Here is a 25,662-nt window from a genome sequence, read left to right on the forward strand (position 1 = left end):
CAATGCCAATAATAAACTTCTTTTTTATCAGTCTAGCTTTTCAGGCTTGTAAATTCCTTTACAAAGGACCTCTGCACCACCAAAAGGGGGGTTACCACAACTCCCTACCTTGCACTGATCCTAAGGGGATTTAGGAGAGCCAAACCTCTTCATTTGGTTCCCTGAACTCCAAACCTCCAGGAACCCTAATCTCATCATTTTGGCTCCCTAAATCTAATCTCATCACTATCATTTATGTGACATTGATTATGACATTTCACCTTATCTTTCCTTATTTGTAAAAGTAAAAGCTTGGAGTTAATAATCTCTAAAGTCCCTCTCAGTTCTACCTCTGTGAGTTTATGATACAATGGTTATGCTACATGGATAAACTTGACATGGGCTGAATCACTGTTCCCAAAGATCCATCAGATGCTCCTAGGAAAGGAATAGAAACTAGTGTTGGAAAGCAAAATGATACCATATTGTTGTGGAGGTACTGCCTATTCTGGGAGTTCAGCTCCCAAAAGACTGGTAATATATTTTTATTTAACATTACTTTTAACAGAGAGACTTGGAAGTATGCCTAAATAGACACAGTAATCTTCAGCTATTAAAAAAATGTTTTCTAATCCTATTATATCCCCCAATCTGATTAGTTTCCAGTATTCTTCATCCCATTATTCTCCACCAGTGGGAAATCTCTGGAATCTGATATTATATTCTTTTTAATATTTCAGATATTTAAAAAAAACAAACTTAAAAAGACTTTACTTGCAAGAGACATACCTCTATGCCATCAAATAATTTATGTTAAGATTCATATATCTCAGGGAAAGGTGAATGAGTAAAGATAAATTCTTCTATAAGAGAGCCTAGGTAAGTGGTTTCATTATTATTTTATTATGCAGATCTTAGGAAGTATAGTAGAAAGAGTGCTGGATTTTGACAAGAATATCTGAGTTTGAATCTGTGGTCTGCCACTTTCTAGCTATATGGCCCCAGACAAATCATTTTACCATTTTACCTCAAAAAACCTCAGTTCTCTTAGCTGTAAAATGACTAATTTAGATGTGGGATTCCTAAAGTTCCTTTGACCTTTAAATCTTGAAACTTAAGATGGAGTATGTAGAATATTATTACTCCTAAAATACAGGAAGTACATTATATTCTAAAATTCTGGAGGATTCTCTTTTGGGCATTGTCTCTTCTCCAATTTTACTCCCCTCCCCTTGTTAGAGTCCCTGCACCCAGTTACTTTTCTAGCTTCATAATTCTAAAAATTTCCAAAAAATGGATTCTTATGAAGAATTCTGCTTATGTAGATTTATGTGAGTTAAAGATATGGAAAGGGACAAAAAAGAGGGAAAAATTTGACCATGAGAAATTTTATTAGATTTTATTATGTGTCTTTGTGAGGAAAAGACCAACAACCACATACAAGCTTACAAAGATGGTTATCCTTCAACATGCTTACTGTTTGAATGGGACCAAAGTAGCCTCATCTAGGCTATTTCTTGAAATATACACAGTGAAGGGAGAAAGCCCTCAAGAACAATCTTTAACAAGAAACATTGACAAATGTTGAAAATCTAGGCTTTTTAGTGCAAGTCAACAATAATCCTGACCTGCAGTTTTAAAAATGAAAATAGAATAGCACCATCATATTTGCCTTCCCAAGTTTTAGTGGTCTTGACCAGCAATGACAAGAAAGTATAGAAGCACCTTTGAAAAAATGTATTTAAATTCATTAATAAAATTGAGTAGCTTTAAAAAAGGGGCTGCCACTCAGTCCTTGCACTAGCCTGTATTTTGTCCACTACCCATCGGCACAGAACTATACCAGTTTTATGAAATGAATGAATTGAATTTAGAAATCTCTCAAAAGTTTATAAAGTTTTTACTTGTTTATTTGTTTTGGATGAGATAGCTAATTCATCCCAGTTTCTGTCCAAGATGAGGTAGTTGAAACAGGGAAGTCCTTTCTAGCTTTTTCTTTTTACCATCTCAGAAAGGAGGTTAAATTGTTCATGCTTGGGATATTCAGTGCCTTGCAAATGGGGCAGCATTCAAAGACTGGAACACAGAATTGTTGTAAGACTGTTGAAGTTTATTATAGCACCACTGAGACATTTTGAAGATGGAATTGGTAAAAAAAATAAAGCCAAAAGCATTTGAATTGTATTTGGTGTACTAGCAAAACAAAAAAAGATCCCTTTCTATCAAATCATCTTTTTTTTTTTCCAGAAATTTTGGAAATAAATAACTGGAATACAGTTGTTCACCTGTATTGGTTGACAAGATTAGAACAAGAGGAACACAGTTGGAGTGTGGATTTTTTGCTGGGCTTTTAGAGAGAACAAATTTCTTATTTTACAAAAAGCAAACAGGGCCAATTTCTGCACCAAATTCTTGATCAGGACCACCAATATCGAAGGGAGCAATATCAATGATGGGAAGTCTCATAGCCTTGCGTGTTCGGTATTCAAAGACTGTTTGACCCCATTCCCCAGTGTGTTTCTGTGGGGGAAAAAAGGAATAAAAGAGAAAAAAATTGCATTAATGACCTGAAAATCAACAGTGTTTCATAAGTTGTTTATATATGGAGAAAGAGACCCCAAGTTACTTGGTGCCTACCATATAAAAAGCCTTGGGTTTACCTTATTGAGAAATTGAAATTTTTGTATCAAATGGCATGCTGGAACCTACTTAAGGTCACCTAATTTTGGAGGGTATGCCTCTGATTTCTTCCAGAGATGCAGAATTTATTGTCATTATGATGAAAGAATAGCTTTGTTTACTGCATATTTAAATGGGATGTATTTTACATGTGGAGAACAGTTCTCCCTCCAATTACATATCAGGGATTCATAGATATCAAGAAAAGGGAGAGCTGCTCTGTATACTTAAGGTGCCCAATGAATTAAGTAGTCTTCTAGGGAAGAATTTTGAACACTAAGAAAAGAATTTTTAAATTATTCACTTACAGTGCAACCATCTTCCAGAACTGTGTATGTGAATTTACTATTTCCTTCAGCCTTGAATTCACCTTCATTTGAACCCATCAACTTCAAAGCTTTCTTTACATTCCCACTGGCTTGATCCATATAAGCAATGCTGTTCTTGCAATGATATGTGATGTTCTGTGAAGCACGGCTGGAAAGAAGTCTGAGGAATGCCAATTGAACCTCGAGAATATCTTCAGGAAGTTCCGGATTACCATAGCTAAACTTTTGTAGGAAAAAAAAAAACGAAAGAAAATTAGACAAGAATTTAAAATTTTAATTCTAGTTCTTGAAATTGAATTGGAATATATACATATATATGTGTGTATGTGTATCTGTATTTATTATATTTTATAATTTATTATATACATATGTTGTATTTACTAGCAGATTAGTGGAAGAAATGTAACTGATAAAGAACATTATCACTCTCTGTCTCTTGATTTCATCTATTTAAGGGGGCACAGTATAGCATTTATGGTGTAGGATTGTTCATGCTGCTAAGATGGCAGAGAAAATTTCCATATTAAAATAATGTATATAAAAATAGTAATAAATTTGTTTTTTACTTTATTATAATGTATGTCTTCAAAGTAAATATATTTCTCAGAAAATTTTAATGTTTCCATCATAAGAATGAATGATTCATTTAAACATAATTCTTAAGCTTTCTTTAAACATGTAGCTAAAGGAAAGCTGCTTAGTACTATTTACTCATTTTGAATACTCATTTCATTAACGTAAGAGGAAGCATGATATGGAAAATAGAAGACTATCTCTCACACCCTACATTTAAGCCTGATCTTTAATACAGAGAACCAGAGCAGAATTGTGTAGTCCTGAGCAAGTATCAACCCAGATGTCACTATAAGTCATATACTTTATGGAATTGCACTGATAGAGGAAGTTTACTCAGTAAGAACACTTTATGTTACAAAATCACTAGCTTCTTTCGTAGAAGCGGGTAAGTGGTATAATGCCAGAAATGGAGTTCAGAAGAGTTCAAATTCAGCTTCTGATTCTGACTAGTTATGTGACCCTGAGCCAATCACTCAGCGTTAGTTTTTGCATCTGTAAAACCTCTTAGGGTTGTTGAATCAAATAAGAGAATAATTGCAAAGCACTTAGCACAGTGTCTGGTACATAGCAAGTGCTATATAAATTTTAATTATTGCTATTATTAAAATTGCTAAATAAATTTGCACATAATAATTATTTGTCAAATTGAAGAAAAATGAAGAGGGATAGTAGGAAATCAGATAAATTTATATAATTGGGAGGCTAATAAAAATATTTCTCTACTTACCTGGAAACCACCATTCATGGACTCTCCAAACCAAATGTGTTTCTTTTCAGCTTTGGACTCTGTCCACCAGTTCTTCCGTGGAATATTCATGGGGCTGGCATTTATACATGTTTCACCAGTTTCCATATTACAGTACACTTGGATAGCATCCATTTTGCAGCCTTGATTAGGATCAACCCAGTATTGTCCTGAACATACACAACATAGAAGTTCATGGAATTATGAAGTACATTTGGAAAATTCATTATTTCATCTAGGATGAAAAATTTTTTTCTTATCTAGCAATCCGTTCTGAAGGTTGACTACATTAGAAAGAAATCTGAAATATATGAGAGTATTTGATTGTATATTACATGTACTGATATTTTATACTAGAGGATCTGGAGGGAAACTTTTACTTTTCTATTAATCAAGTACAAAGTTAGAATAGTTTGTTTTTTCTCAAATAAATATTATGAGGGCTGAAAATCACCCATCAAGGACAGTGTAGAGTGAATTCCTGCATTGAAAAGGGAGCTGGACTCTATTTCAAGTTCTGAGATCTCTTTTAACACAAAATTGGTATGAGTCTTTAAGGAAAGTGTGAGAGTCACAGAAAAATAATTTCTTGATACCTTGACATGATTTTAATACTCTCTATACTTTCTTTTGTCTAATTTTAGTGAGAATACTAAGGTGATTAGAACATGTATTTTTCATGGCAATGTTAATTTTGGGGGAAATTACTAATAATCTAATAAGTTTTTCTTCCATAAAGTAGCTTGGAAGAACATTATTTCAAGCTAGTTCAAATGCATTTCTGCTAATTCCTTTAAATACTACTATTATAGTATTTTTGTTTCACTTCCTGATTTTTTTAGGGAAAAAATGAGCTACATCATAAAGGGATGAAGTGTGCCATTTATTACGTTTGCAAAAGTTACCCTCACAAAGAAAGGAGTTTCCATTGCAATATACATACCACTCTTAAGTTCAGGATGGCAGAATTTCAGATCACGGCAATTACGTGCAGGATTTTTTCGTGATCCATCAGGACTAATGATGTTTTCTATCTGTCCATTCATTGATTTGAGTGAGGACAAAATCTCTTCAGTATTGATTTTGAAATCTATGGGTTCATCTCCATAATATGGGGCAGCTTTTTCTTGTGAAGGTCCAATAATAGCACCACCACCACCACCACAGCAGGGACCAGGGGCACCAGGTGGGCCAGGAGGACCTGGGTTTCCAGGATGACCAGGAGAGCCCTAAGAAATGAAGAAAATGTGGACAATGATTAAATATTCTTTTCTTGGAAAAGCTACATGGAAAAAGTTTATAATATTCCCTAGAAAACATAGCTTAATTTGGAGAGACATGGTGGTAGAAAGTCAACTATTTTCAAATTTGAACTCATAGAACTGGGGTCAAATTGTGGATCTACTACTTAGATATATGTGTTACTTTAGGCAAGTAATTTAACTATTCTAAGACTCTGTTTCCATATATATATATATGAATGAGACTAGATGATTTCGAAGTGCCTCTCAGTTCTAAATTAAATGGCTCTAACAGAGTAATGACTTGATAACCTTTTAGCTTAATTGTTTTAAATACAATGGTCATCTTTAAGAAGGTAAATATTTCTGATAAATATACTTCAAATGAAAAATTATATTATGATAAAATGGAATGTTTTTGCTTCAATCTTCTATATTATTTTCCCCAAATTAATAACTGAAAAGACATTGGTCAAAAAAGATTTAAAAACTGAAAAAACTTAAATATCAAACAATTTACAAAAAATTTAAATGAAAGGAAAATTTAAAGCAAATTCCAGGTCTAGTAAACTTAATGCTACTCTCAGATTACTTGTTTACTATTTATTTAAAAAGGATAAAAGGCCCAAAATTAAAAACCATATTTTGTAGAGAGACCTAAGGTGGGGAGAATTTTCAAGTGTTTTCATTATAATACATTCTTTTCTTTGCTTAGTGAAAATCAGAGAAATTGAATTCTAATGCAGATGTATTTTAAACAAAGAATAATGGACCAAGATATTTGGGATCTGATCCTAGTTCTGTCTCCTTACATCTGATCCTCTTTCTCCTCTGTTCCCGCGGGGACCTGGAGGACCAATGGGACCTGCATGTCCACTTGCTCCATCTTTTCCAGGAGGTCCATGGGGTCCAACAGGGCCCTAAATAAGATTCAAAGGAAACAATTAACAAAACCATAGAAACACATACAATAGGTAAGAAAATGGAAATAGACAAAATTAAGCATGTGAAACCTATTTTCAAATGTATTTATGTCATAGAAATCTCACTAAGTGAATATATATATATTTTTTTTTTCATTTTCAAATAGGCTTATAAAATTTGCAACATGTAGTCATCTTTCAGTATTACTTACTCGGGGGCCTGCAGGTCCTGGACTGCCAATGGCACCTTGGTGACCAGGTGCACCCTGAAAAGGTAGTATAGTTTTAACATTAGTTAAGAAATTTTTAAAAGTTCAAAGTGTCATCATTGATTATATGAGATTCAGTTTCATGGTTATGATAACTTAGAGTAATCCATTATACTTTCTTTCTTATTTTATCCAATTCCTCAAGCTAACTCTAAGATAAAGCACCTCTAATGTCTATCTGGAAAACCTGAGAATTTAGTCACTTCTTCATTGGAAAATGCATACTTTCTTTTTACTTATAATATTCTTTACTTTTTTAAAAAAGAAAAATGAAAGTCCCCAAAGTTATTTGCTAGTCCAAAGTAATACTCCTATACTAGAACCTCATGTTCTAAAATAAACTAATAGTTATACTATTTAAAATAAGAGTGATTATATTTCACTGGACATGATACAACCAAAAAGCTGATTTAATTAGTAAGATATTTTTCCTTAGGGGCAGCTAGGTGGTGCAGTGGATAGAATATCAGCTCTGAAGTCAGGAGGACTTGAGTTCAAATGTGATGTCAGACACTAACACTTCCTAGCTGTGTGACCCTGGGCAAGCCACTTAATCGCAATTGCCTCAGCAAAAATAAATAAATAAATAATAATAAATATATTTTTCCTTTTATCTGTAATGATAACTTGTTCATGTGATGAACTGTGATGTTAAATGGAGAATAAAATACATGTTAGCTTTTAGAATAGCTGAATAAATACGGACACGCAATTCCATTGGAATAAGGAATTAACACATTGTAAGATTATAAGGCCAAGTTCTGAGCTTAATATGAAAATTTGTTGCAAAATTAGTACCCTGTGTGGGCTTGTTTTAACTAACAAAGAGGACTTTAAAAAATTTAAACACTTACTGAGGCACCTGGTGGACCAGGAGTCCCAGGGAAACCACGATGTCCTTTAATGCCATTATTACCTCGTTCACCAGGTTCACCTTTGTCACCACGGGGACCCTGAGCACCCTGTAGAAATACAGTGAGAAATAATAATAATTTTGCTTTTGCAATAATCAATATATTTCTTTATTAAAATATGTTCTGTTGTCTGATATTCTTTTACCTAGAATTCTAGATCAAGTGACACTTCTGCACAGTAATAGAACAACAATAATTGATGCTTAAATGATAATTCTGAAGTGCTCTGACATCCTGGGCTACCTTCTGAATTATCAAAGAAAAATTCAATTATATTCTGCATCAAATCCACTCTAGGGTCATTTTTCCCATTTGCCATATTTTCAATGGAATATTTTAATGACCATTTGACAAAATTAACATCAACTCTTGCAAGGAACACTTTAGAAGGGAAACTTCTTGAAGGCAGGAAGTTTCCTTAACTTGGGGATTTATATTCTCAGTATCTAACATATATCACACCTTTCATAAATGCCTGTTTAATTGCAATCAGTTGAAAGTACTGAACAAGTCATTATTTGTATTGTTTTTCTAATTGATTTAACATTGGAAATCCTTTTGTGGATTGAACTGTAACTTTCTGCTAGCAATTTTCAGTTTTCTGTTGCTTTTAGATGTGAAGATATCACTTACTGGAGCACCTCGAGCACCAGCAGGACCAGGAGGACCACTAGGACCAGCAGGACCCTAAAGTAAATAAAGAAAATGTTAATTCATATAATTTTTAAAGTGCTGAGTTGGAAAACTCTTATTTTGGTGTTCACATGTGTTTAAAAAACCATTAAGAATCTTGTAAACTATACCAGGTTTATAGTTTATATACCAGGTATATACCTGGTAAGAATAGTTATACCAGGTAAGAATAGTTCTAGTATCTTCTCTAATTCAAACTGTACTCAACGTTGGTAATCAAAGTTCCATTTTGAATTGCTAAATAATATCAATATATATTAATCAATGAGTCAGGAAGACCCCCAGGTTAAGTGCTCTTTGACATATAATAGCTGAAGGCCACGGGCTCTTTCAGTAAATATACAAACTCAGTTCTGAACCAGAAAGAAAAAAATGCTAATGGTATGACTTTTAGCTTTGACATATTTCTTAAATGTTTCAAACATCTATTTGAAATAGCTGCTTATTAATTAGCCGACAGAGTTAGGAAGATCTGGATTCAAATATTTACTCTGACACTGTTAAGGGACAGGTCAATTCTCTGAGAGCCTCCACAGCTGTGAATTATAACATCTGAAGAAGGTGCAAGGCAGCTTTTGCTGACACAAATGTTGCAGACTGGAAATGAGATAAATTGGAGGCAGAGGGAAGAGGAGAGAGGTCAGACAAAGCAATGGCCTCTTAGAGAGGTCAGAGAACAGCAATTGACTCTCAATCTCCATGTATCATCCTTTCACAAGAGGAGATACATTCTGCAGGTCTGGGTTGGATCTCCAGCAGTCACTATCAGGTGGCTCCTGTGTATTCCAACAACTCCTGTGTATTCCAACATGACACTAGTTGTTTGACTAAGAGAAAGTTACTTAAACTGTTTGAATTTCAGTTTCTTCATTTATAAAATTAGGATAATAATATCCATAGTACTTACTTTACATTAGAATGTGCATTAAAATAGACTTGCAGGAAAAAAAGTACATCATTATTAATCCAGCTTCCAGTTTACTAGAAACATAATTTTCTATTTCTCAGTGTCATTAATAGATGGTTTTTATTTTGATAATAATTCCTCATGGGGTTTTATCAGAAATTCTGATTTGAAATAATCATTTCTCTGCTATGAAAGTGAAATTTTTGTTTTAAAAAGACTTATCCCTTCCTCTACTTGCTAGATAAGTGAAAAAATTCCAGAATGTGAGTTCCTTCCATCTACTGATATATATCATGAGAGAAATTCACACATACAAAAATACAACTGATCCTGTTTGAACTTACAGATTCTCCCCTATCTCCACTTTTTCCAGATGGACCAGTGGGACCAGGAGGACCAGGATGTCCGGGAGAGCCAGGAGCTCCAGGAGGGCCACCTTCACCACGGTCACCCTATGAACAAATTCACAAAGTACAGAGTAAAAAAATTAATATATTCTGTATTGAATTAACCTCCTGGTCATCCATCTATCTCTTTAGTAGATGTGTGTTTGTTGATTATTTAATGTATGCCAGACATTTTACAAGCATTGGCATGCAAAGAATGAAACAATCTCTACTCAAAATAAATCTTCCTTGTAAGGAGGAATACCAAATACACATATAAATATGTACACAATAAATATAAAGTTAATGAATACAAAAATATAACAAGTACTTAAATACAAGATAGTTTGGGGGAGAGAGCTTTACTGGTTGGGAAAATCAGGACAAGATTCCTTTAGATAGTATAGCTTGAGTTATGTCTTAAAGGATGGAAGGAGTTTTATGAGGCAAAAGTTAGGATAGACTATTTCAGCCACAGAAGACTGTGTTCACTGTGTTCTGTTTGGTTTTAAAAGCTAATCAGAGACACATGTTTTATTTTAAAGATAATAGCAAGCCACTGGAATTGGTTGAATAGCAGAATGTCTTGGTCCAATTTATATTTAATGAGAATTACTTTGTTAAGACTATATAGGGTAGACTGGAGTAGTGAGAGACTTGGACGAAAGAGAACAGGTAGAAAACCATTGCAATAATCTAGGTAAGAGGTGATAACATCTTAAATTAAGGTGACAGATACAGGAACAGAGAAAAAAGATTGGATGCAAGAGATGTTATAAAGGTAGAAAGAGCCATTTGATAACTGATTTGATAGTTGGGAGATAAGATGGAGGATTCCATGATTATAGCAGAAATATGAACCTAAGAAAGTAGGAGGATAGTACTCTTGACAGAAATGAAGAAATCTGGTATTCAGGGAGGTTTGACAGGAAGATAATGAATTCAATTTTTGACTGTTGATAGTTGAATTTGAGAAATTCTCATGACATCCATTTTGAAATGTCAAATAGGATATTGGTGATATGGTACTACACTTCAAAAGAGAAACTGAAGTTAGATATATAGGTCTAGTGATTATTTGCAAGGAAATGATAAACCATGGATGCTAGTAAGATTACCAAAGGAGTATAAAGTCGGAAGATAAGAAAGGCCAAGATACAACCTTGAGAACCATCTTCAGAATGGAATCATGACATGGAGGGTAAGTCATTAAAGAGATCAAATGAAATTAGATAGATATATAGATATAGATGTAGATATATTTTAGTCAAGATTCATAAATTTGTTTTACTGTCTTTATTGACTTAAAAATCACAGAATTCCAAATGTTATTTATTCAAATACTAACAGTATAGCAAAGGATAACAATTGGAGGGCATGGTGATCCTAGTGAGTATTTTTTAAGAATGGAGAAATTTGGAGATGTTTGTAGTCAATAGGGAAGGAATCAGTTAACACGGAGAAGCTGATGATTAGAAAGAGAGAAGAGAATGATTAAGGATGAAAAGAGGGGAAGAGATGGAATCAAGTGCAGTTACAGAAGCATTGGTTATGGCAAGAAGGGCCATTCTTTCTCAGAGATTAAGGCAAAGGAAAAAAGAGTGGGAAATGAGGTCTAGGGGTTTAAGATAAGAATGAGAGGAGAGTATGCTCATAGAAAATTACCTCGGTTTATTTTTCAGTAATAGGCAAGGTATTAACTAAAAATAATGGGAAACAGAGAGTTGTAGGAGGATTAAAGAAGGTAGAGAAGAAAGTTATGATAACTTCTGTGGGTAATCAGTCCTATTGAGGACACCAGAGGCTTAGATTGTACCTTGCCACCAGGAGCACCATCACGACCAGGCTGTCCATCTGATCCAGGATTTCCCTAATGAGGAAAAGCCAAGAGAATTAGAATTACTTGAAACTATCAACATATTAATAAAGTTGACACTACACACAGTTTAAGACAGGATTAGGGAACCATACTTTTGTCAAGAGTCATTTGGATATTTATGACATCATTTACAACCCACACAAAATTATGAAGTTATACAACTCAAGCAGTGGGAGATCATAGTATTATCTTTGAGCTCATCTTCACCTGTGGGTTGCCTTAGCAAATGATTTCATGGGCCTTATAGGCCCTTGAGATGGATATTCCCCACCCATGGCTTAAGAGATGAAATCAGACATGCAAGCATTTTCAGCTCCTTCAGCCTTCTCCCTCCTGAAAGTTATCACATTCCTATGCCTTTCTAATAATAATATCTTTTTAATTAAATAATTATCACAACTTCATATCATGAAGCCCAAATCAAATTTTACTATAGAAGGTATCTTTCAATGAAGAAAGAGAAAGAAAAAGAAGGAAAGAAGAAAGGAAGGAGGGAAAGAAGGAAGGAAGGAAGGAAAAAGAGAATGCTGTCATTTGGTTTTATCTAGACTATTGAAAATCTCAACTGAGGTATATTCACAAAGACTAAATTGGCTGCTGTTGAAAATTAGATTTATTGAGGTTAATTTGATTGTACTATGGAAAAGCTGCCAAAGGACTGACTTACATCTCTGCCAGGTTCCCCAGGCATTCCACTTAAACCAGGAAGACCTTGTGGACCCTGAGGACCACGTTCTCCATTTTGACCACTGGGCCCTGGTTTGCCATCTTCACCCTATTTGGAAAGAAATAACAATTTAACCTGGTCAAAATAAAGCACTTGAGAGTAACCTGATATACAGATATAAGTGCTGTAATTTCTCTTTATACTTTTTTTTCTCTCCTTTCAGTTGAATGATGATTCTAGATGTAAACCAATTATTATACAGTTTATAATCCAGATGTGACATATGCAAACACAGGGTACATTCTGCCTGAGATATTTGGGCAGAAAGAAAAAGAAAACCTAATTTCTGACACATATGAATTAGGAGACCAAGAGGACCTATGTAATCTGGCTGCTCTTGTATAATTGACAGCTAGCATTTGTTGCCATATAAACAGGTCTGTATCACTTGATTATTGGCATTTTAAAGATTCCTAAAACTTATACATATATGGATTTTTAAAACTTCCCTCTACTAGACTTATTTCTTTACTGGAAGAAAAGTTCTAGGAGCAAGTCAAGTTTCCTTCACCCTCCCCACAAGAAAAATCGAATTTAATTTGCCAAATTATAAAAATAAGGATAACTTGTTAAAAATGAAGGGACATTCTGAAGCTAAATATTTTGCTTATTAAAGATAAATCTACCTTTAAAAATTGAACACCAAAAGATGCTCAAGATACAAAGAAACAATTAGGCAACCATGAATCTCCACTCACTTTGGGTCCTTGTGGGCCAGGTCCTCCCCGACCTCCTGGCATACCTGGTGGTCCTGCAAGACCTCGTGCTCCAGCAATACCTGTAATACCTGATGGACCTGGGCTTCCCTATTAAGAAAGAGAACAAAAACATGTTATCTAAATGTTACAATTACTTAATTCACATTTCCTTTATTGCGGCAGCTCTGGTTCATAGTTCCAAAAAAAAGACCAAGAATACTCAGTACCATAAGGACCTGGGAAGAAAATGAAGTGTTTTAGAGTAGTAAAATTTTCAAAGTCAAAAAATGTTGTGTTTTGCAAATTGAGTTTTGATAATCTGAAAATTTGAAGTAGCTTAACTTTTGATTAACTATGTAAAACTATAATCCTCTCCCTGAATATGGATAAAATAAAAATTTAATAGTAGAGGGATGAAATTTCAAAATATAATTGAGGGGTAAATGTGGGTAGTTGAAATAATTATTAAAATACAATGGAGTTGAAAGAGCAGAAGAGCATGGGAAGATTTAATTGACTTAATGCTTTTCAAAATTTTGGATATGTGAATCCAAGGTTTCATATAATAAATGATTAATACAATGTTGTTACTCACCGGTGTTCCTGGTGGGCCACTTGGTCCCTTTTCACCTGGTGGTCCAGCATCACCTTTTGGACCAGGACTTCCTGGATTGCCAGGAGCTCCACTATTACCAGCTGGTCCAGGGGGTCCATCTTTGCCAGGTGCACCATTGTTGCCAGGAGGGCCTGGGTTACCCTTTGAAGAAAAGTTAAGAATAGAGACTTATAACTGAGCAATACAAAACAAAGAAGCACAATCCTTCCTTTTCCTCCTTGATTAAGCAAAAGTTAAGGAGATAGGCTATGATAGTATTTTATGCTATTTTTTTGTGCTTCCTTGTTTGTAAAGAAGCTTTATTTAGATTACTAGATCAGTATTGGTATTGCTCCTACTACAATAAGTGGCATGAAAACATCCAAATATAACTTACATTATTTCCAGGAGGACCAGGAGGACCACGAGAACCAGGAAAACCAGCAGTACCCTGTGAAATTATGATCATTTTAATCACTCTTGAAATAATAGTACTACAGTAGGAAAAAAAAACTGTCTAGAGTCTATGGTATAAATGACCTGTGTCTTGGTAGTGGGACCTTAGTTCCTAGACAATGGAATCTTTCAGACTATCTTTGAACCAATCTTAATCACCTAAAATATAATTAATTCTTTGGAAACATTTTTGGGGGTCATTACCCAATGCATATACTAACCATGAGTTAATTCTTTACCTGTATCTTTCAAGGATAAATAATTTCTGTATGGGAACAATCAAATGATTTTGTACAGGGATAGGATTAATAAAGTTGCTATCTTAAGTACTTATAATGCGGTCTATCATTTCCCTCCCCCAAAAAATCTTGTGTAGTAGTAAATGGGACCAGTTTCTATCACTGCTACCTTAAAAACAGAAAAACTGAGAAATCAAGAACCCTGGTCTTAGGTTAACTATTTTGCTCTCATTAGAAATGGCTACAAGTTAACCATGGCTAAATAAAAATGCCATGAAGTCCTATTTTACCTTCACATTGCTTTCTGTTAATTAGCACTAAACAAATTGTAATGGAAGTTACATGGAACAGAAATAGAATAAAAGAGAAAAATACTCACAGGACCACCAGGAGTACCACGATCACCTTTGACTCCTTGAGGACCTGGTGGACCCTACATGGAAGGAAAGTCATCATTAAGTCTTAAGGCTTTTTCACTTCAAGTGAAAAAAAGAGATGTTGGAGCAACATTAAAAGATATGCTGTTCTCTAGTAAATTTTATGTGTCTATTGACATGTATTCTTTGGTTTAAAAGAATCTGGAAAGATGGAATACTTACAGCTGGGCCAGGGCCTCCTTGGGGCCCTGCCAGACCTGGAGGACCTGCTTCACCTTTTTCTCCTGGAGCACCCCTCTCTCCTTTAGCACCAGGTTCACCATTTTGTCCCTATATCCCAAAATAACAAGGCATAAATACATATGGAATAAATTATCCTAATTCCTCAAAGTCCATATCTCAATGTAGAAGAAAGGAAAATTGCCATATTCATTATAAAAATGTATGAGGTAGGGATATATTGTTAAAATATAACTTTTTGTTTTATATTTTAAAACCTTTAAGCAGACCTATAATCATATTTTGGAGGATCTCATCCAAATTGCTATTATCACAATTACTTTGCTTGATAGGTGAAGGAATTATTTTTATTCCCATTTTACAGATGAAGTTATTGAACCACAGAAAAAATTAGTAGGATGAAATAAACTACCTATTGGCAATCAATGTTAAAATCATTAAATGTTAGCATTCTAAGTGCCTTAGAGATCACTCAATCTAACTCCTTCATTTTATAGATAAGGCAGAGCAAATAATTTTTTAGCTCTTGTAGTTATTTTCCCATAACTACTAATTTAGGACCAATATTTCTCAAAAAAAATCTGTTATGTCTGTGGAAAAGTCTATCTATCTATCTATCTCTCTAATCTATATAATTTGCACTTACAGGAGCACCAGGGAAACCAGCAGGCCCAGGAGGTCCATGTTCACCTCTTTCACCCTATAATATAAAATATATTTTTTTAACACAACAAAAATATTCCCTTCATAGAAGGCCAAAATTTATTCTTAAGATAAGATCCTCTATTTCTTCAGACATAAATTGTGGTGTAGAATATGCAATAATTTCATTTCATAGGAAAAAATCTGTTTTTGACACATGACTTTCCTCAACTTGACAAATATTTTGGGCAGAATTAGCTTTCTAATTTCTCTCATTCATCATAACATTTCATGAATTAATTCTGATTTTTGGCATTTCAGGTTTTATCTTTTCATTCATATACTTTTAAATAATTTGTGATTTAAAATTTAATTGAATATTTTATAGCTGCACTAATTGAGAATACTGTTTATAGAATGAAATAATTTAGAAATAGAGAAATCTTAGATCACCTAGTTTTTGTAAACAAAGGAAGAGACTATGTAAAATGAGTCTGAAGACTGTAGAATTGCTGGAGAATTACTATTTGAACACTGTGGTATACAGAAAAAAGATAATGTCTCTTTCCATTGACCTTTTGGGAAATGGCATATGTTGAATTATTCTACTCTAAAGAGACAGAGAGTTGGAATTTCTCAGTGTATTTGTTTCTTCTTTTAGCTGATATTTTTCTTTTCTTTGATGATTTCTTAAGTTTCTGAATTGTAAACACAGGTAAAAACATAAAATCAATATCGAAAAACAATTAATATAACTTACAGGGCCACCACGAGGACCAGCAAGACCTGAAGGCCCTGCAGGGCCACTTTCACCCTGAAAAACAAAGGTAATAATGCTTATCAAGTGACTTCATGTAAAGCATTAGAATTTGCTTTTTTATTTCTAAATTATTTGTTACCTTATCTCCAGGTTGTCCAGCTGGACCAGGTGGTCCAATGGGACCTGCTGGACCCTAAAGAAAACAGGAAAAATATTTCAATATTGAATTTAAGAAGAGGCAAAAAGTTCCATGAGGGCAAGGACAATAACTGATATAAATTGTATGTTCATTTGGGCATGGTATAAAGCTTACTTTATGCCTGTCCAACTTAATTGAACAAATGAGGAACATGGAGAAATGTAATTACAAATACCGAAAATACTAAATGTTGTCATTACTCAGTGATCACTGAGTGTTCTGTGTAGCTGGTCAAATTCCCTCCTCCTCCCTCCCTCCACCCTCCCCTCCATTATTTTTGGGAAGAATTTTAAAGAAAAATACACTACAGCTGTTCATGGTTTATTGTACCTAGTTTGTTATAAATTCCAGAGTATATTCATTCATATCATTCAAATTATAATTTGAAAAAATTTATAATTTCACCCTTTACGTTTGAAAGTCATTGTTTTAGTATCTTAGAAACTTTCATAAGTCACTGCTTAGGTTTTTGCACATTAAACAATTTTTATATCATAGTCTAATTCCCTGGGATTTTACCAAAAAATTTCCTAAATCTTAATAAACAATTGAAAAATAATTAAATCCCAAATTTTAAATGTGAAGTTTTCCTTGTAATTTCAGGGTTTTAGTTATAATTTTCTTTAAATAAATAATATTTTATCCTAAATTTTAATATTTAATGAAAGAAGTTATTATGTTAACATTTCAACTTTTTCATTGTTGGGTCATGTATTGTAAATGAGAGAGCACATGATGGAATCCAGATTAGCTTGCATATCAAGATAGCAAGTAATTTGTTTTTCCTAAGCATTATTTAAATTTACAAAAGTAGAGGGAGGGGCTGTCTTCTGATTAAATTGCTTAACATTTGAACATTATGATATTTGGAATAGTGGGTATTTGTCATGTGGTTAATTCAATAAATCTATTTCAGTATCATTGTATCTGAATCAAGTGTTTAATACTCACTCTTGTGCCATCTTTCCCAGGGGGTCCATCACCACCTTTGCCGCCTGGTTCACCCTGTCAAATGTGAGCCCCAAAGAATTATTATGTATAATTCAAAATTATAATAATCTAATTATAATAGTAAGTTGATACATTTACATATTTTGATTTGTTGCTACTCCATTTTTTTTGTTCCCTTTTGTTCTCTGCTTATTTTCCAAGATGTTTTCTGGTATTGTAATTAGTTAGGCTTGCAAGAACAATTCAAATTTAACAGGGCAATATATACAATATACATACATAATACAATATAATATAATACATATATAATATAATATATAATACATATATGCATATCTATGTGGGTTGTGTTGATGTTTTCCTTTTAACCAAGAAGGTGCTTCAATAAATAAAGAGAAAAGAAATGGATACCTTCTCACCCTTTGGACCTGGAAGCCCAACACCTCCTCTTTCTCCAGGCATACCCTGTAGACCAGGTGGACCTGAGTTGCCAGGAGGACCAGGTGGACCAGCAGGACCCTAATGACAGAATCATAAATCAATTAAATGGTGTATAACACATTTATTGAAATTTTGTTAGGAGACTATAAAAATTTGATTCTTACTTTTCCACCATCAGGACCAGGGGGACCAGGTATACCTCTTGCTCCTGGGTTTCCTGGGTTTCCTGCAGCACCACGTTCACCAGGTGGACCAGCATCACCCTATAATAAGATAATTTGTGCCATTTTAAAGCTAAAATGCATTTAACAACAATAATAAAAAATACCCAAAGAAGTTACAAAAGGTAAAACTTAAGTTTTAATTTTTTAAAAGATGACCATTGTGTTAAAACAGCATTATGTTCAATCTTTTATAATTTTAATGATCAAGACCAATTATGTTCACTTTACTATTAATTTGGGGTAACTATACAGAAACAACATGGAGACATATTAGATAACCCCAAATTTAAAATAAGAAATGGAACCCTAGCAGGTGATTCTTTTATATAGACCTAATATGTTTAATATTAATTTGGGGTAAGGGAGCAGAAAACTTGGAAATTTATTTTCCTGCTAATTAAGTTTAACATAACAGGACTGTGTTTATGTTTCTAAAAATCATGAACATTAAGAAAATAATTTATCATGTTACTACTACTAATTTCTATATAATTAACAAATTTCTATTTATATTTCTGAAAATAAATTTTCACTATCCAATTCAATTTATGTTTGGTAAATTAAAATATTTACCTTGCCTCCTGGGATTCCAGGTCCACCAGCTTCACCTTTTGGACCCTAGTTAAAAAGAAAATAATATTTCTCTCTCTCTTCAATATCAAATTAATTCATATAACCAATCAATAATGCAAGTAATGAGTAATTTAATAAACTTATGTTTTATAGATTATATGACATCAGATTTTAGATTCTGTTCCATGGGATATCAGAATTCACATTTTAGTGATATGTCTTCTATTATATAAAGATATTAGATTAGGTACAAATTAGATAAGTAGGAATGAGACATTTTAGTTTTCCTTTATTTCCCTATATCCTCTTTTAAGTCAAATTCTTGATTACTACCATAAAGAAATGGTTTCTATTTGATTTAATCTGTTGATTTTTCATCTTTTGTTGTAGCAAAAACATTCAAAATTTAACTTTAAATCTATAATTTGTGACATGCAAAAGCATGTACAACCAAGGAATTAATTATTTACTTTTTTATGCTCATTGCTTTTAGAAAAGGAAATACCACTTACAGGATCACCAGGCTTTCCATTTTCTCCAGGAGGACCGTTAGTCCCAGGCAACCCCTAAAAAGATTGATAATTAAGATAATTTTTTACTCTTACATTTTTTAAACAATTGTCCTAGTTCTATAAACCCTTTTTCAGATATGAAAATTTACTGATTCCAACAACATAATATTAATTGTCTTTATTTTAGGAAAATAAATAACAAATTTAGTCCATTATTTTGCCTTTTCAAAATTATTAAAACATTTAACAAATGTATGATTACTATTGTTTATATAAAACTTATATAAAAATAGAATTACTCATATTTATTCATATTATATATAAGTAAATGTAAATATTTTCTCTAATATTACTGCTCTCTATTCTTTCATCATATATAAATCATAAATATTCTTTTCATCATATATGAAGAAAACTAGTAGCATAGTCCATTAATGCAATCAAGTCTGCATAGCATGGAAGAGATGGTTTCTTAGAAATAAATATCCAGGGATTAAATAAAAAGGACATACTTGGAAACCTTGTGGCCCAGTTGCTCCAGGTTCTCCTCTTTCACCAGGTGGGCCCTGTTGGGAAAAGATAGTTTCTTTATGATTAAAAATGAATTACCTCATCTTTAATTTACTTTGGTGACATAACATCATCTACATATAGACTTTCCTTTAAAAAAACTATATTCAAGTTGTAAAAATTATTCTCAGTTCAACTTTGATAATAAAAGAACAATGGATCATCTCAGTAATTTTCAACTTTTTGTATATCAGAGGCATTAAAAATGACCCAAAAATGTAGCTAGTAAATGGCAGAGTAGATATTAATTAAATAATTGTTACTATTTTCCTCCTTAATACTAACCTTAAGACTTTTGGGATTATAAAGGATTTTACAAATGACTCAAACCTCTTGCTCAATGAGGCTAATAAGAATAAAATGGCTGTTCTCAATATTACAACCTAATATCAGTATTCCCTTTCCTCAGTCACATGTAAAAATAACATGCAATCTATATAATGTCATAATGATGTGACATATCATGCTAACTTAATAAAGAGATAGTACATAATTTCATGATATTTTATCCACCTAGAATATGGATTCCAATTGTAATAATCAGAATATAATCTCCTGGAAAGCAAAGATGATACTTTGGCTTTCTTTGCATCCCAAGTGTTTAGCCTGCTTCCTGGAATTTAATAAATGTTATTGATATTCTGTACTATGTTCATTTAATTACATTAACTGGATTATTTTACCAAAAAAGAAAGAAAAGTTTTAAAATACAATATAAATATCAGCAATTGTGATTTTGTTAGAATTTAATTTGTCAATAAATATTTGAAGGCATACTATGCTACAGGCACTGGGCTAAGAACTGAGTTTTACAAAGGTGAATTATGAGATTTCATAGTAGTAATGAGTAGTATTTCAAACTACTTAGTTTTGTCCCTTTCTCCTCTTGCCCCCAAACAAAATTTGAACAGAGTTTTGGTTTTTAACAAAGGGATAGATTGGTATAGAGCCCTTTAATGCGACTTTTTCATATAACAACTTTTCTTTCTGGGTAACCTGAGGTAATCTAATGTAAGGAGTGAAAAGCCTGAGGTACAGTTGTAAAGTCATTAAAAAACTAATGGAAATGATCTAATATTTTCTAATGCATCAGTGAAAGAGTTTGGATAATGATTTTCTCCCCCTAATTAAAGCTTAGGCCCAGACTCTCTCTCTCTTTCTCTCTCTTTATTTTTCTTTCCCTCTCTCCCTCCCTCCCTTGTGTGTGTGTGTGTGTGTGTGTGTGTGTGTGTGTGTATAGAACATTTCATGGAATCTAAGAACATATATCAATTATTTATTCAGCCTCCATTAATGAAACTGATATTCTATTAATGAAGTTTTTTTCAGTATACAAATTCCACAATTGTTTTGTTTATCTATAATTGTAAAGTGTTAAAGTTTATATATGTAAGATAATAATGATGAAGACTATTGAGTTCCATCTAGCAGATTTTGCTCCCTGTTTTTTAGATATATAAATAAACTTACAGCAGATCCTGGAGGACCTGGAGGTCCAGTTTCACCATTCTTTCCAGCAATACCCTATAAAATAAAAAAGATTATTAGAATTGCAAATCTAATGGTTAGAGGGCAAAAAAAAAGTTCATGAGTACAAAAATATAATTAAATATGATAAATGCTACATACTTGGGGACCAGGACCTCCAGGAGTACCTCGTTCTCCGTTCTTTCCAGGTGGACCCTAAAGAAGAAGAGGTTAGTTTTAATAATTAGCTCTTTTCAATCCCACGAGAAAAGTACCAGTCATATAATTGACTCACATCATTGCCTTTAGGACCAGGGAAACCCATAACTCCAGGTTGACCTCGGGGACCAGATGGGCCTGGGGGACCAGCTCGACCAGATTCTCCTTGATTGCCCTAATGAGTGAAATAAAAAGGTGAAAATCCACAGAACAAAGTTAAAACAAGGGGTGTGATAATAGAGAAAATTGGTGATTGATTGTAAAAATGATTAAGTAACATTTCTGGGTTTCTATTTCTTTGGTCACAGTGATTATTTTCATATCAATGGTTACTCTTATAAACTAATTATGAATTAGTACAATAAATAAATGCACACATTGGCAACTATTCAATTTATATGTATTCACATATAGAACTAGCACAATTCAGTTATTATTGTATTGTAGACTAAGATTTATGAAATATACATACTGGTGGGCCTGGTTTGCCATCAGAGCCTGGGCCTCCTGGACTTCCTGGTAAACCCTGAATTTGATGAAATCAGTAAATTACATGATTGTGAATCATTAGTTTCCAAAATACAGTATTAACTATGACATGTATTTACACTCAGAGTCCTTACATATATTTTCATATGTCTTTACAATGTGTATTGATGACAATCAAAGCAGTACATATTATGTTTATCACAGATTCCCAGAATTAGAATAAAGCTTAAGTATCTTCTAACTTAACCCCAAAAAGAATTTCATGAAGTCTAAAAAAGATTTTATTTAAATTCTCTTAGAGAGATAGTGATCCTGTTTTTAAAGGTCTCCAGGGGAAAATTACTTAATCCTTCTTTTTTCAAGTGTGAGTTTAGAGATTAGACTAACTATATATATTCGGTATTTCTTTTTTGTTTCAATATTAGGGAATTAAGATTGCTATATGAACAAAAATGGAGATATGTTAGGTAAGGAGCAATGTAACTCTTGCCTATCAGAATCAGAATAGGATATCAGCTATCAGAATAGAATAACTCATGAAGAAACTAATACCCTTTGTTCGCTATCAAATGTATCTAAGTTTCTAAAGAAAAGATCTTGAAAATTGAGTATAATTTCCATAGAAAACCTGCTGAAAAACTTTTCAGTGACCCACTACATCTCAAAGAACTGGGGTAAGCATTACTATTACATCACAACAATCACAATTATTATGATGCTTTGAATTTTCTAAAGTGCTTTATAAAAACTGATCATTTCCAAAAGAAAAACCTGGAAAGACCTTTATGAACTGACTAATATTGAAGGAAGTGACAAACCAGTAGAATAATTTATATAACAATAATAATACTCTAAAATTTGAATGACTTGATATTTCTGAGAAATACACTGAGCCACTAGGATGCAAGAAGACTATGCTACTCAACTTCTGAGAGAGAAATGATGGATTCAAGATGTAGAATAAGACATTTTTGGAGAAAGCCAATGTGAGAATCTGGTTTTCTTCACTAAATGTAGTTTTTACAAAGTCTTTTTCTTCCTTTTTTTCTTTTAAATTGAGAGGTATAAAAGAAGATAAATTCTTTTTATTTGAAAAAATAAAATACAATGAAAAATCTTATCTTATTCCATCATCCTTATAATAAATGGAATTAGTCTATAAGAATATATATATAAGAAATATATATAAGAAATCTAATTCAGCATTTGAATGCACTTTTTAAGATCACATAGCTGGTTTTATGTTTGATTCATAAACAGAAATCATAAGACTCTTGCCTTACATCTTGTAACAGAGAAATGAATGATGAGTGCCCAATTATGCCTGAGTAGTTGAAATAAGCCTGGAAACATACTTTAGTTAACTTTTAAGTGTATTGCAATTCCCATTGTAACTGATTGCATCTCCAGAATTCAGAGCTTGTATCAATCTGGAAGTAATAAGTTTGGTGAATTTTCATTTAAAAGCATAGCTTTAAAATTTCCAAGTGTCTTGAATCTTAAGAAAGGCATAGTTTGGTTGAACACTTCAATTTTCTACAAATGCTTTCATTAAATCCATATTCAAATACAACTTTTCACCTTACCCTTTGTCCTGGGCTTCCGGGATTCCCATCCCGTCCAGCTTCACCAATAGGTCCTCTGGGCCCTGGAGGACCTGGACCACCACGCTCACCAGCAGGACCCTTATTGATTAAATAACAGAAGGTTAAGATGAATAAAAAATAACTAAAAAATATTGACTCCCAAATATAATGGAGGTAAGCATCATTTTGCCTATTAAGTTGTAGGCAATTTCATGAAGTTGCTGTATAGAAATTTGTTGAAATATGTATTTATTAACTTACATTGCAAAAGTGGCAATACTATCCTACAAAAATGCTACACAGTTTCTAGAATAGTGAACCTCTTTTTATACAACATAAAGTTCTATTGTAGTACCATAAACCGCAAGGTAACTAAATTTCTTTTTGACAAGATTCTTAACTTTAGCCAATGACCCACTCATTAAAAGTGACATTTAAAGCAGCAATCCAATTGAATTTGAATAAAGTGAACCAGGATCTTCAATCAGAAAATGTGGTCTGGGCACAAATGTTATTGAAGGAAATTTAAGTTATCATTAACAGCAATCTTGCTTACAGCTTAACAGTCATTATTACTGTTAAATCAATGGAATAGAATTATGGAAGATCTGATAAAAATTATTTTTCTTTGCTTTTTTTTTGGCTTTGCCTATTTTGTCAGTCTCACATTTTTTTTTAATTTTGGCATGATTCCCTAGCATTGTATTGATATGTAAAGTCATTTTTCTGAAACTTGCTAGAGACACTTTTCTGATTTCCTCAGGTTGGCTATAGGTCAGAGTTCTTTAAATGGGGTCTAAGAACTTTTTTAAAGAACATTTTGATAACTTTATTTCAATCTAATTGGTTTTCCTTTTAATACTGTGTATATATGCATGTAAAAACAGCATGCTGAGCAATTTCATAGACTGAAAAGGAGATCCTAAATGTGGGTTTTTCTTCAACCTACACACATTCACACACATACACACCCTTACCTTTTCACCTGGAGTGCCAGGGCTTCCTGCACTACCTCGGAATCCAGGGGCTCCCTGAAAAGTAGGAAGGTGAAATATTTCATATGAAAAGGAAAATTACCAAAATATTGGAAGGGAAAAATGAAGGCATTCAAAAATCTAAAACATAAATAAATGTTTGGCATTTATTTTCTGTACATATATCTAAATGACAACACTAGAGAAAGGAATTAACCGTGAGAATTTTCTACTTGGATTATACCACAATTGTCATAGATATTGAAGGTATATACTATTTTCTAACCAGTACAGATTATTCTTGAAGCATATTGAAAATGAAAGGTTATCCAGCTACACCCAGTGAAAGAACTCTGGGAAATGAGTATGACTCACTACATAGAATTCCCAATCCCTCTATTTTTGTCCGCCTGCATTTTTGACTTCCTTTACAGGTTAATTATACACTATTTTAAAGTCCAATTCTTTTTGTACAGCAAAATAATGTATGGACATGTATATAGATATATTGTATTTAACATATACTTTAATATATTTAACATGTATTTGTCAACCTGCCATCTGGGGGGAGGGGGGAGGGGGAAGAAGGAGAAAAGTTGGAACAAATGGTTTTGTGATTGTCAATGCTGAAAAATTACCCATGCATATAACTTGTAAGTAAAAAGCTATAATAATAATAAAAAAGAAAGAAAACCCTGCCAAATTAAAAAAAAAAGAAAATGAAAGGTTATTAAGAAAAGCTGGGAATGAAGTTTCCTTTTTTCTGTAGGCTCCAATATTACATTTCCATACTGATATTATCAAGATTTTATTTTTTGTTCTTAAGTTTGGTCTTAAACAAAGTATCTCCTCTTTATCAGGGACTCAAAATACTTGATTGACTATTTTTACACTACATTCTAACATGAAAAATTGTATGTCATTTATATTAAAATTAAAAATATAAAAAATTTATATTAAAATTATATTATAAAAATTCTTATACTTTAACTTATGCCTAACTATTTAGGGGTAGAGAATCATTTAGCCTAGCTAGACAGAAAGCAGAGAATCTTGTCAATAGCTTTTGGAAACATTCCTCATTAAGAGGAAAACATATATATAAATGATGGCATTTTTCTCTAAGGCCACACCATATGTTTATCAATCAACCCTGTTTATTATTCTATGTTTTCACATTTGTATTGTACTTCAAAGCAGTGT

The 25,662-nt window shown here is 32.9% G+C and overlaps 1 protein-coding gene across 1 annotated transcript in view; it reads right to left on the reverse strand.

Moving 5' to 3' along the window:
- Positions 1–1,362: 1,362 nt before the first annotated feature.
- COL3A1 (collagen type III alpha 1 chain) overlaps positions 1,363–25,662 on the reverse strand; it is a 64,689-nt gene continuing 40,389 nt past the window's right edge. The window contains exons 21-51 of the mRNA XM_003764039.4: positions 24,463–24,516; positions 23,486–23,584; positions 21,883–21,936; positions 21,487–21,585; positions 21,354–21,407; positions 21,195–21,248; positions 19,667–19,720; positions 19,155–19,208; positions 18,643–18,687; positions 18,010–18,108; positions 17,816–17,923; positions 17,405–17,458; positions 16,394–16,447; positions 16,255–16,308; positions 15,499–15,552; positions 14,835–14,942; positions 14,615–14,668; positions 13,938–13,991; positions 13,541–13,702; positions 12,946–13,053; positions 12,188–12,295; positions 11,458–11,511; positions 9,600–9,707; positions 8,289–8,342; positions 7,596–7,703; positions 6,685–6,738; positions 6,362–6,469; positions 5,252–5,537; positions 4,291–4,478; positions 2,967–3,209; positions 1,363–2,499 (exon numbers count right to left, since the gene is read on the reverse strand). Coding sequence (XP_003764087.1) covers positions 2,353–2,499; positions 2,967–3,209; positions 4,291–4,478; positions 5,252–5,537; positions 6,362–6,469; positions 6,685–6,738; positions 7,596–7,703; positions 8,289–8,342; positions 9,600–9,707; positions 11,458–11,511; positions 12,188–12,295; positions 12,946–13,053; positions 13,541–13,702; positions 13,938–13,991; positions 14,615–14,668; positions 14,835–14,942; positions 15,499–15,552; positions 16,255–16,308; positions 16,394–16,447; positions 17,405–17,458; positions 17,816–17,923; positions 18,010–18,108; positions 18,643–18,687; positions 19,155–19,208; positions 19,667–19,720; positions 21,195–21,248; positions 21,354–21,407; positions 21,487–21,585; positions 21,883–21,936; positions 23,486–23,584; positions 24,463–24,516 — 2,934 coding nt within the window. The 3' untranslated portion in view covers positions 1,363–2,352. The remainder of the gene's footprint in view (positions 2,500–2,966; positions 3,210–4,290; positions 4,479–5,251; positions 5,538–6,361; positions 6,470–6,684; positions 6,739–7,595; positions 7,704–8,288; positions 8,343–9,599; positions 9,708–11,457; positions 11,512–12,187; positions 12,296–12,945; positions 13,054–13,540; positions 13,703–13,937; positions 13,992–14,614; positions 14,669–14,834; positions 14,943–15,498; positions 15,553–16,254; positions 16,309–16,393; positions 16,448–17,404; positions 17,459–17,815; positions 17,924–18,009; positions 18,109–18,642; positions 18,688–19,154; positions 19,209–19,666; positions 19,721–21,194; positions 21,249–21,353; positions 21,408–21,486; positions 21,586–21,882; positions 21,937–23,485; positions 23,585–24,462; positions 24,517–25,662) is intronic.

The sequence above is a fragment of the Sarcophilus harrisii genome, chromosome 3 (genome assembly GCF_902635505.1).
Source record: "Sarcophilus harrisii chromosome 3, mSarHar1.11, whole genome shotgun sequence".
Classification (NCBI taxonomy): domain Eukaryota; kingdom Metazoa; phylum Chordata; class Mammalia; order Dasyuromorphia; family Dasyuridae; genus Sarcophilus; species Sarcophilus harrisii.